At 41.7% G+C, this 12,761-nt stretch overlaps 2 protein-coding genes across 4 annotated transcripts in view; both read right to left on the bottom strand.

Annotated features, from left to right (window-relative positions):
* LOC134619391 (NACHT, LRR and PYD domains-containing protein 3-like) overlaps positions 1 to 12,761 on the bottom strand; it is a 374,947-nt gene that overhangs the window by 98,173 nt on the left and 264,013 nt on the right. The window lies entirely within an intron of this gene.
* Positions 1 to 12,761, bottom strand: part of LOC134618249 (tripartite motif-containing protein 16-like) — a 30,467-nt gene that overhangs the window by 10,203 nt on the left and 7,503 nt on the right. Inside the window, exons 2-3 of the mRNA XM_065469623.1 lie at positions 705 to 878; positions 367 to 522 (exon numbers count right to left, since the gene is read on the bottom strand). Of these exons, the coding sequence (XP_065325695.1) occupies positions 367 to 522; positions 705 to 878 (330 nt within the window). The remainder of the gene's footprint in view (positions 1 to 366; positions 523 to 704; positions 879 to 12,761) is intronic.

The raw sequence follows: 12,761 nt of genomic DNA, 5'->3' as shown, positions 1-12,761 counted from the left end.
TACTAATATTTTTTTCTAAGCTGGGGAAACAACTTCCCCCTAATTCTAGTTCATGCTGGGCCAGGCTAAACATGTCCTGGACATGGTCTCTGCACACAGAGAAAACTTAAAATAAATAAAGAGAGTGAAAATGTCAGTTCCTTTCCAGGGATCAGTTTGAACAGGCTGCACCGTTGTTGCTGACAGAGATTTTGTTCTTTGAGACCACATACAGACATCTACTGTTTATGTTAGACCAGAATGGGAAAAATGTTTATATATGTGTGATTGTTCAAATAACACTGGTTTCCAGCATTAAGTAATCAGACAGAACCAGTTTCCTCATCTATCAGACACTGTTTGTGGCTGTAACGGCCATCTACATACCTCAGAGTGTCCAGTCTTAGCTGCTCAAGCATCTTCACTCCTGCCTCTCCTGGGTTATTGTAGCTCAGGTCCAGCTCTTTCAGATGGGAAGAACTGGAGCTAAAAGCTGAGACCAGAGACTTGCAACCTTCCTCTGTGACCAGGCAGCCTGACAGCCTGCAGACATGACAAATACTCTTAGAGAATAGAAAAATAGCTAAATCCAAACAGGACATTGCAGCCAAAAATCATTAAGAAATGGCATGACTTAAACAGGAGTTAAAAATAGCCATTAGTCAATCTAATCTTAGATTGTAAACCTCTAAACCTCATCTACTGAACATTTTAAGAACGCTGACCTGAGTGTTTCCAGTTCACAGTATGGACTTTTCAGTCCAGAAGACAAAACTTTCACTCCAGAGTCCTTCAGGTCATTGTTACTCAGGTCAAGCTGTCTCAAACTAGAGGGCTGGGAGCTGAGTAGTGAAGACAGAGTTTCACAGCTTCCCTCTGAGAGATTACAGACACTCAATCTGAGAGACAATAATGAGAAAAATAATAATGTTAAACTTTCTGGTCTGAACCTTTGAAAAATACATGATCTAGATAAAATATCATCTCTATAGAGGTTAAATCATGTGGAGGGTTAATTAATCATCAATAATTGATCAATTAGTTATCATTCAATATTTTATTAAATGTCTTTAATGAATTACAGTTCAAAATACTTAATAAATGAAATATATACATCATTGATTTAATGCCAAGTAATTTCATTTAAAAATTTCCAAAAAATTAATTACAAATTTAATGATTTTTAAATATATTTAATTAATCAATTATTGACACATTTAATTAATTATTTAAGAATCTATTTATTTAATTCATTTTGGCACTTCTAGCCCTGCAGCTGTGCATGTGCTTACATATCCACTGGTATGTATCCTGCAGGTATTCTCACAGCAGTGCTGCTGAACATTAAATGACCAGCAGATGTCAGTTCTTCATAATAAGCAGTTAAACGAGGCTTTGTGTGATCAGAAAAATTGGACACATTCACAGAGCTTTACCACACCATCACTAGACAACAATGGAATTATTTTAACTAAAAACAAATAATCAGAAAGTCTTCTCCTGGTCTCGTACCTCTGTGTTTCTGTAACATGAATAATGAGCTGAAATTCTCCTCACGACACCACCGATCAGCTCGAAGGGCCCTCGAGTTTACCTGCATGCATCCTGTTCACCTGTCAGCTGTTTAACACCTGCTGCTTATTCAGGAAACACGCCCACATTACCTGGTGACAGTCACACTTTAATGTGGGCCGCTGTTTGTCAATATAAAATAATTTAGTCCAATATTGTGCACACAATTTGCAAATGTACCATATTTTACAGACCATAAGGCTCACTGGATTATAAGGCGCATTAAGCGAAACAAAAATGTCGCATAAGTCAAACTTTACTCAGCTCATTCTTCTTGCTTCCTCCACTTCCGTACCATTGATTCATTAATGTTTAATTCTCTCACAGCTGCTTTATTCCCATGTTGGGAAGGGCGATGGACACTAAGATAACTACAGAATACTTTATAAGTGAACCTGATGCTTTAATAAGGATTTGAGCTATTTGCATTTAAATTAAATAGATTTATTGACAGACATCAATTAAATAAGTAAACTTGTACCTCAGTAATATAGTTCTGCCACTTATCTGCTCTAATGACTGGAAATCTGATATCCAGTCACCAGCACAGCTCACTCACTTACAGTCATTACTTCACTGTTTTTGCTCCTGAGCAAATCAGTTTGTTTTAGATTAAAGTTGTTTCATAACTGCATAATTTTACTGAAGTTTAATGTGTCAGCGGAGCACATGTGGAACTGAACCATTCGCTTGTCTTAATTATCTGATGTTTATATGTGTTACACTTTTTTAATCTTTCATTTTAAATTGAAACTAACATTTAAAAACATTTGGTACAATGTGGAAAGAGGAAGAGTATTTCCACCAGGAGCAGAAACGTCTGACTCAGCATGACGATGCTGTTGGTGGATACTGAAGAGCTCAGCCTGTCAAGACATGATTAGGTTATCGTTTTTAAAAATGTTTATTCAATTATATTCTGAGGCCAGTTATCTGGTATAATTTTTGGAAGTCTATTAAAATAAAAATAAAATCAGATGTGTGGTCTTTTGGTTGTTTTTGTTCAATAAGCAGATGTTGGTGTTTCAGCAATGCAGTAACTTAAGTTTAAAAGGCTTGTTAGAAACTATGAAACACATCATACAGACTTCTGGACATTAGAAGACATTATGTCTAACAAGCCTTGTACAGTTAACTGAAACAGCAACATTATCTCTTTTATTAAAACATGCATATACACGGGTCACACTGCTTTTTGAAAACCCCCCAACAAAGATCAGATGTTAGTCAGACTTTATTTTAGAATTCAGTTTAATAATATTTTCTGGAGCAGGCTGAACAGCAGTCTTCACTATCTACAAGCAGCATGAACATGCTGTATTGAAAATGCTCTCTTTCCTCCTTAAACATCTTTTTAATGTTAGTTTTAATTTAATGCTTGTTTCAGGAGCATAGTCTTAACTCAAAGTGGGAGGGGAGGGGAGGGGCTGTCAGATGCGCTGAGAGACCGTTTCGTCTGCGGCAACAACAATGAAAGCACACAGAAACGACTCCTCACAGAGGATAACCTCACTTTGCACCATGCGTTAGAGATAGCTATATCGATGGAGACAGCGGCAAAAGATGCAGGAGAGCTCTAGGGAAAGTGCACGGAGCCGTGTTCTGTAAATAAAATACATCCACAGCGCAATAATAAATTACAGATGTGCTTCGGATGCGGCAAAAAGTCACTTCAGGCTGCTAATTGTTGGTTTAAAGAGAAAGAATGCCTGCAATGTAACAAAAAGGAGCATATACAGAAAATGTGCAAATCAAAGCAGTATGATAAAAAGAAAAACGAAATGTGGAAAAGAGACAGAAAGCTGCATGAAGTAAATGAGAAAGACTCAAATGATTCTCAGGAGGATTTGGCATGCCTGGAGCTGTACACGATGCAAGAGAAAGATAATGATGCAATATGGCTCACACCAAAAATACAAGGGGTTGAGTTACAGATGGAACTGGACACTGGGTCTGCCCTCTCACTGATCTCATATGAAGATTACAGAGATAAATTCCCCAATCTGAAACTGAAACACACCTCAGTGAAACTGAAAACATACACAAGTGAAAGAATAACTCCTCCGGGAAAACTAAAAGTGAAAGTGGAATATGAGAAAAAGAAATGCAACCTGGAACTTTGTGTTCTGAAAAATGGAGGTGTGCCATTATTTGGGCGTGACTGGTTGAAATACATCCACCTCAACTGGAAAGAAATAAAGTCAATGAGACTGGAACGAGGCCTGAGTGCACATTCTGTGGATGAAAGACTGAAACAGAAACTTAATAACCATGCCCAGGTGTTCAAAGATGGAATCAGCACCCTGAAAAATATTAAAGCACAGATCATACTGGAGGACAATGCAAAACCAAGATTTCACAAGGAACCTGTACCTTATGCTTTATGCCCCAAAGTCGAAGCAGAGCTCCAACGCTTGGAAGAGCAAGGAATACTCACCAAGGTGAAATGGTCAGATTGGACTACACCAATAGTATCAGTAAGCAAGAAAGCAAGTGACAGAGTGCAGATCTGTGGTGATTTTAAGGTTTCAGTGAACCCAGTGCTCCGCATAGATCAGTACCCACTTCCACGGATAGAAGACATACTCACAGCAGTCGCAGGTGGCAAACACTTTTCAAAAATTGACCTTGCCCAGGCTTAACCCCAGTTGGAAGTAGAAGAGACATCCAGGAAATATCTGGTGATAAACACTCACAAAGGCCTATATCAGTACAACAGACTGGTATTTGGTATCGCCAGTGTCCCAGCAGTATGGCAACGTGCCATGGATCAGGTCCTACAAGGCATTCCAGGAACACAGTGTTTTCTGGACGACATAATTGTCACTGGTGTTGATGAGGAGACTCATCTGGCTAACCTAACAGCAGTCCTGGCCAGGCTAGACAAATATGGATTGAGAGCAAACAAAAACAAATGTGAGTTCTTCAAGGATGCCATTGAGTATTGTGGATACAAGATCGACAGACATGGGCTCCACAAAACCGAGGACAAAGTTGAAGCAGTCCTGAAGGCACCAGACCCTAAAAATGTGAGTCAGCTACGTTCATTCTTGGGCTTAATTAATTATTACCACAAGTTTCTACCAAACCTTTCAACAGTCCTGCACCCGCTGAACTCTCTGCTGCAACAAAATGTCAAATGGAAATGGACAAAAAACTGTGAAGAGGCATTTAATGGCGCTAAGCAGCTCATTACATCAGAGGAGGTTCTGACACACTTTGACCCCAATCTACCACGTTGCCTCGCCTGTGATGCCTCACCATATGGCATTGGTGCCGTGCTATCTCACAAAATGCCTGATAGATCAGAACGACTAGTTGCCTTTGCCTCAAGGTCCCTAAATGCAGCCGAGCGCAACTATACGCAGATAGACAGAGAAGCACTCAGTCTAGTGTGGGGAGTGAAGAAGTTTAATCAGTATTTATATGGACGACACTTCACCCTGATCACAGACCACCGACCGCTGGTTTCCATCTTTAACCCTCAGAAAGGTATTCCAACCATGGCTTGCGTACGCTTGCTTGGGCTTTGTTCCTGGGTGCACACACCTACACCATTGAGTTCAAAGGGACAAGGCTACATGGAAATGCAGATGGACTTTCACGTCTTCCACACATGCAACCCACTGAAGAAATGACTGATCCAGCTACTGTGTTTCATGTTACACAAATGGAACCCCTACCTGTCACAAGTGCTCAGGTGAAAAGAGAAACGAGCGGAGACACAATCTTGTCCAAAGTATCCGATCTTACTGTGAATGGTTGGCCGTCCTGTAGTGATACTCAGTTCTCTGCGTACTCCACCCGCAAAGACCAACTATCCGTTTGCCAAGGATGTGTCATGTGGGGAACGCGTGTCATCCTGCCTCCCAAACTACGTACAAAGGTACTGGACTCACTGCACGATGGACATTTGGGTGTTGTTAAGATGAAAAGTTTTGCTAGAAGCTATGTTTGCTGGAAATAGAGAATATGGCTAAATCCTGCATTGGTTGCCAGCAGACGCTGCGCCAGCCTCAAACAGCACCTGTACACGCGTGGGAGTGGCCATCCGCTCCATGGCAACGCATTCATATAGACTATGCTGGCCCATTTATGGACCAAATGTTCCTGGTTGTGGTTGATGCTCACTCAAAGTGGCCAGAAATCTTCCCCGTAAAGCAAGCAACAGCTGCCAGCACAATTAATGGTCTTTGGTCACCGTTTGCACGCACAGGTCCGCCACAATAGTCGTCAGCTTACTGGAGAGGAGTTCCAGTGTTTCCTTAGGAGTAACGGCATACGACATATCAATTCAGCTCCCCATCATCCTGCAACAAAGCTGAACAGCTCATCCAGTCCTTCAAGCGGTCAATGAAAGCCAGTCGCACAGAGGGGAAGCCGCTACAACAGAAAATTGACAATTTCTTACTGGCTTACAGGAACACCACTCATGCAACAACTGGACACACACCTGCAGTGCTCTTCATGGGACGGGATCTGAGATCACGTCTAGATTTGCTGAAACCAGACATTTGCAAGGATGTCCAAGATAAACAGTCTTTCATGGTGGAAGCAACAAGAAACAAAACCAGATTCTTCAATGTTGGACAAAAAGTTCTCGCCAGAGACTAGAGACCCAAGTCAGAAATGGCAGTCTGGCACGATTCGTTCACAGACCGGACCGCTGATATACACCATAAATGTTGGAGCCAAATTAGTCTGGCATAGACATGTTGATCAGATTCTAGATGCAGAATGTCACGTGGTTCCAGAGCAACCTGAGAGCACATCTACACCTCAAGATTCAGAAGAGTTTGCCCTCGCTTCACCACCTGAGGTTCAGGGTTTACGTGAAACCACCAATGCTCAAACACCTGAACCTTCCACACAGAGCACTATGGACTCTGACCAAACAGGCAGACGTTACCCTGAGAGAAATTACAGAGCACCTCAGAGACTGAACTCATAGGTTTCCAGTTCATTTTGTAAGGAAAGCAGTTCAAATGTTTAAGAGGAAACAACCTACCTCTATGTTGTAAATCACTGAGTAGGTGTCATATTTCAGTTTAAGTACAATTATTGGGTTACGGCATTTACCTGAAAATATCTCGATTGTTTGATACTTATGTTCATCAAAGCTGGATGGGAGGAACTGTTATGTATTTAATAAAATCAGTTTATATTTTGTGGTAAAGTAAAGAACACCAAGTGTGGTGTATGTGCGCATTTATATGCCTGTGCCTTTCCACAACATGGTTAATAAAGTAAGTTACTAACAACCAAACAGGTGTTGTTACTTTACCAGTTAAGTTATAAGAGAGAACATAACAAACTGGTTGAGATCCTGGATTAAAGAGGGAATGGGAAGGGAGGAGGAGTACAGAGGACTGATTGGTCAGTTCGTGAGGTGGTGTGAGGAGAATCTCCTGAAGCTGACTGTGGCCAAAACAAAGGTGCTGGTGGTGGACTTTGGCAGAAACAGATCCCTCCTCTGTCTGCACTGGTGGGAATGATGTTGAAATAGTCACATCCTTTAAGTATCTGGGAGCAGTGTTGGGTAAGTTACTTTAAAAAAGTAATTAATTACTAATTACTAATTACTTAGTCAATATTGTATTTCAAATACTTATCTAATTACTGTGTCAGAAAAGTAACTTAATTACTCAATAAGTAATTTAACTAAATACTTTTTAAAATCCCTATAAACCTTGAGTGGACAAACAATAGAAATTAAACTCTTAAAATAATAAATAAATTTTTTGAAAGACGGAGACTCTACAGTACCACAAAGTGTCTTCCACAATGTAGCCTGCAGTCATTTTTTAAGCTCACCTTCAGATCTTTCTGTGCTGCTGAAGTAAAATCAAGTTTTGCCTGCTTAGCAGGAGTTGCCGCGGTGTTATCCATGGATGATGAACAAGGATCACTCAGAAGTGTTCGTCTATGCTCTCGTGTCAGGCGCTTCAGTAGACTACTCATGCTATTAACAGCGGCCAATCGTTTTTACATATTACTGTAATGTTCTTGTCTGCTTGTTTCAGAAAAGTGAAGAGACGGGAATATGTCCATTTCGTAAAACAGCCACACGCTTCAGCCGAGTCCGACATCTTCCGCTTTAGAATACAACTATGCAGCAAACTGGCGCGAAATGACGTGCAGCTGCACGACAGCGATGTTAAAGCGGCAGAGTTGACTTTTACGTTTAGAAGATATATTATTAAAATTAAATAATGATATTCAGCGAGTTTAACTATTTTACAATGTAACGCAAGTACATTGTAAGTAACTGTAATTAAAATACCTAAAAATGAACAGTAATTAGTTACTCTACTTTTTCAGTGGAAAAGTAATTTAATTACCGTAACGCGTTACTTAGTAACGCATTACACCCAACACTGTCTGGGAGTTCATCTGGATCACAAGTTGGAGTGGTCTGCCAACATGGACGCTGCCTACAAAAAGGGTCTGAGCCAGCTTTACTTTCTACGAAGGCTCAGATGGTAAAAGGTAAATGGACTGGTTCTTATATAGCGCTTTTCTACTCTCATTGAGCACTCAAAGCACTTTGTACAAGTTGTGCATTCACCCAATCATACCCATTCACACAAGCACTTTATCTAAGGTTTTTAGTGCTTCTATCTAACATTCACTCGCATTCACACTCCGATAGATGCATCGGAGGGCAACATGGGGTTAGTATCTTACCCAAGGACATTTGGCATGTAGCCTGGAGGAGCCTGGGATGAAACCACTAACCTTCCAGTGAGTAGGTGACCCGCTCTACAACCTGAGCTACAGCCACCCCCAGGGAGGTCCTTCAACATATGCAGCAGCTGCTCTCTATGTTTTATCAGTCTGTTGTTGGCATGAAGCTCTCCACCCTGGAGGAGGTGATCTGTGACACACTGCTGTCAATCATGGACAATGACTCTCACCCCCTCCATGATACACGGGACAATCTGCACAGCAGTTTCAGCAACAGGTTCCTTCAACCCCGCTGTCTGAGGGAACGTTACAGGAGATCATTCCTTCTGCTGCCTTCAGACTCTTCAATTCATCCACTTGGGTCAGATCCACACATGTGGAACAGAAATAATCACACCTCAATGCAGCCTGTCACTTTGTACACCACAATATATTTGCACACATACTTATCCTTTTATACTGATATGTATATTTATACCTATATTTCTCTATTTCTGTATTTATCTGAATATTTATCTATCATAACTCTGTTTCTACACTCACTTTATATGAGTGCTTGTTGTTTCTTGTATATTTGCTGCTATGACAACTCAGTTTCCCTCCTGGATTAATAAAGTTTCTCTGATTCTGAAATACAGTGAGCCATTATATTTGTAGTTTCTAACTAACAATATAAAGGCTCAGCAACCGATAGAGCCACAGCACGTCCCACTGGCAGCTGAAGGAACTTTTAAACAAAGGACTTTGTAATTGAAGCTTTATTTATACAGGTCGGCTCATTGAGACTCAATGTCTCATTTACAAGAGAGACCTGTTCCAGACAAACATATTAAAATTACAACAATAAAAGATAAGTTTGTGTAATGTACTCAGTCATATTAAAAACGAGAACAAGTTCCCAGAGATGGTTTCACAAAAACATGTGTACGTCTTTTGAAGTCTGCAAGTGAAATCAGCTGAGAGCCTTAAATCCTTCGGTTATGTTTTCCATGAAGACGGAGCAGAAAAGGAGAACGCCTTCTTTCCAAGCTCTGCATGAACTGATGGAACAGTGAATGTAATGATGTCCTGAGACTGCAGGCTGTGACTAAACTGTTTGCCTGACATGTACTCTGATAAATAGGAGGCAGTAAACCAGAAACAGATTTATAGATAAAATGATACTAATGGACCATCCTGTGTAAGACCAATGAGGACCAGTTAACCAGAGAACACAGAGTACAGTGGTGTGTTAAAGGTTTACAGACAGTTATAAATCTTGATGCCCCATGATGGACAAAATCCAACAGATGAAGAGAGCGAGCAGAGTCATTCATATAAATCATGTCACTGTAATCCAGGGCAGGTAAAAAAAAGGTGGCAGCAACAAGCTTTTTCCTGTGAAACATGATCTGTTCCTGGAAGAGAAGCCCAACTTCAGCCTTAGTGTCTTTATTAGATGTTCAATGTGTGGCTCATAGGAACGACTGTCATCAATCACAATACCGAGGTATGTGTACGAGGCCACAGTTTCAATAGAAATACTTTGAGCAGATACAGGAGAAGGAAATAAAGCCGGACCCTCTTTCTGTTTGTGAACAACATGACTTTGGTTTTTTCTACATTTAAAGCCAGTCTGAGCCAGCTGAGACTGAATACTATCAACAGCTGCTGTAATGGTTTGAAAACTATGTTGATGGTATAAAATGAACAGATGCATCTAGATTTTGTGCCACACCGTTGACATAAGTAGCCCAGGACAGAACCCTGTGCACTCGTTTAGTGACATTTAAAAAGCTGGAAGAGAGACCATTGAGCTGAACGCACTGCTGATGTCCAAAAGAACATTAGAGAACCAGCCAGCTGCTCGGTCTGAAAGGCCTATTTCCAGTAATCTATGACATAAAATGCTGTGGTCAGCAGCTCAGCTCATAAACCAAGGGACTGGGAGCAGCTGCTACTGAGTGTTGCTGGAGTTCCTGTGCTGTTAGATCCTCATCCTCTCCACGCAGCTTGGAAGTAGGTGGAGTTGTGCCGGAAGATTATTTGTTGTGGTCAACAGTGTCAAAAGCTTTTGATAGATCAATAAAAAGAGCTGCACAGTAGTTCTTTGCATCCAGCGCTTCATAGATGTCTTTGAGAACTTTTATCGAAGCAGTTCCAGTACTGTGCAGTTTCCTAAAACCAGACTGGAAGGGAGATAAAATCATATATTCATTCAGATAACTTTGAAGTTGATTATTTACCAGCCTTTGAAGAACCTTAGATGAGACACAGAGTTTGGAAATTGGCCTGTAATTATTAACTGTTGAAGAATCACCAGCTTTCAGTGGGGGAGTACAGAGGCACACTTCCACATCTGTGGTAAAGCCTTCTGTTGTAGAGAAAGATTAAAAATATAAGACACTGGCTCAGCTATGATATTTGCAGCCAAGTGCAAGAAGGAAGGAGAACAATTGTGAGGATGGGCCGAGTTTCTGGTGTTGTGGCTGTTCAAAGCCTTACAAACCTCTTCTACTGTGACAGGTGTGAAGGAAAAGGTCTCAGTAACCAGGAACTACGAGCAGAGTTGTGTGCAAGAGGTTTACCATCAGATACTGTGCTGAACAAAGAACAAGAAGCAACAAAGTGTTTGTTAAAGCAACATTTCAGTTTTGTCTGACACAGGAGTGGAGTCGATATTTAAGTGAGGAGGCAGCTCTGAGGAGTCACAGCTGGCAGAGACACTTTATAGTTTGCCAAAACCTCCTACAGTCGTTTGGATGTCAGTCGTTAAAGTAAAAAATAGTTACATTGGATCTTGATGATGGAGGCAGTAATCTGATTACACAGCTAATGAAAACGTAGCCAATCAGCATCAGAGCCAGACTTCCTGCCCAGGCCTGGTTTCTCTCATGTAGGAGATCGGCCGGTACTGAACCAAACCAGGCCTGTCCCGACCTTTCACCCTGACCTGGCAAAAAGGGGCGTGTCTGTCCACAAAGTAGACACAACTCTCCTGTAAATATTCCCAAACTGACATTGTCAGCCTGTTTAATACGACCCCAGTTAAAGCTGATGCGGGGCTCGGAGTGTGAGATTTTAGTGTTTCTCACAGCACCAACTATGCAGTGATCACTCAGGTCGTTGGCAAAAACTGCAGATGTGGAAAACTTACGCAGCATATTAGTTAAAAAGGTCAATAAGAGCAGATTTATCTGGGTGTTTAGGATCAAGTCGTGTGAGGCTTTAAATAATTTGAGCCAGTTTTAAAAACAAGCAGCGTGCCTTAAAATCATCAGACACAGAAGAAAGCCAGTCCCAATGAAAATCATCCATCTGAAAGACGTCATTAAAATGCAGTTCAGATAAAAGTTGAACCAGAGACAGTGATGTGCTGGGGGAAGCAGATGGAGGCTGATAGCACCCAACAACAGTCAAAGACTGATTTCCAAACAGATCAATAGTTAAGGCCAAGATTTCAAATCGCTGAGGTGCAGATCGAGAGAACAAGACTTGAGCAGCAAGACAGAGCTTCACATAAACTTCCAGACCTCCGCCTTTTCTGGGACAGTCTGCGTGCTAAATGTTAAATCCATCAGTTTCTACGTTTTTATCCAGTAAAGATTTGGAAAGTCTCAGAAACAACAATGATACCAGCACTGGTTGAACAGGCCCAGATTCCAATCATATCCATGTTAGGAAGCACACGACGTGATGCACGTGTAACCCAGACAGTTTTTAACATCTCGTTTGGCTCTCAGCGAAGGCGGTCGCACTTTTCTCCTCTCCTCCTTCCCCTATCTTCCCTGCTTAGCTGCTTATGTCCTTGTCTTGTCTCGTGTTTTTTTTTTCTTTCTCACTTCCCTGGAACACTCTCTCACAGTCTGTGTTTAAAACCTAAAGAGAACTATGGATTTGATCAACTGGTCTCTGAATGCTATTGACAACCTTTTCTCAACGAGAAGTCTGGGCTCGGGAGAGCCTGAGTGCCCTGGAGGGACTTTCCCTGCTGGATACACGATGGACGGGTGGCAGAAATGGAGGATCGTGTGCCTGGCGGGACTGTCGATCGAGGACGCTGAAGATATCCACCTATTCGGAACCATGATAGCAGGGTTCTTGCTGATCGGAGCTGGCTTGGCCCTGGCTTATCGGAGAATTAAGAAAGCGGAACCGGCTGTTCAAACCCCCACAAAGCTGCCCGCTGAGATTGAATTGATAGGACGAGGTGCGGTTTCTCAGAAAGGGCTCACAGACGGGGACATGGTCAAGAGCTTGGAGGCAATTGCGGTTGCAGTGAATACTCAGAATAACATCTCTGAGCGGATATTGGGACACATCAGGGAAGAATCCGCTCAAATCAACACCTATGGGCGGAAGCTGGAATACATCACGGATCAGTTGGCTGCGGTCGTGAGGTCTCAGAATCTGCTCTGTGAGCAAAAGAGTGATAAGACCACGGAATTGAGGGTAAATAACATCATGGAGAAACTCGCAGCTATCCAACGGGAGATGGAGAGACCAGTGTCGGAGTGCTAAAAAACAGCTCGAAATTCTCATGA

Source organism: Pelmatolapia mariae, linkage group LG20 (genome assembly GCF_036321145.2).
Source record: "Pelmatolapia mariae isolate MD_Pm_ZW linkage group LG20, Pm_UMD_F_2, whole genome shotgun sequence".
NCBI lineage: Eukaryota > Metazoa > Chordata > Actinopteri > Cichliformes > Cichlidae > Pelmatolapia > Pelmatolapia mariae.
Note: the sequence above shows the minus strand (reverse complement) of the source record. Positions and strands in the feature narration are given on the sequence as shown.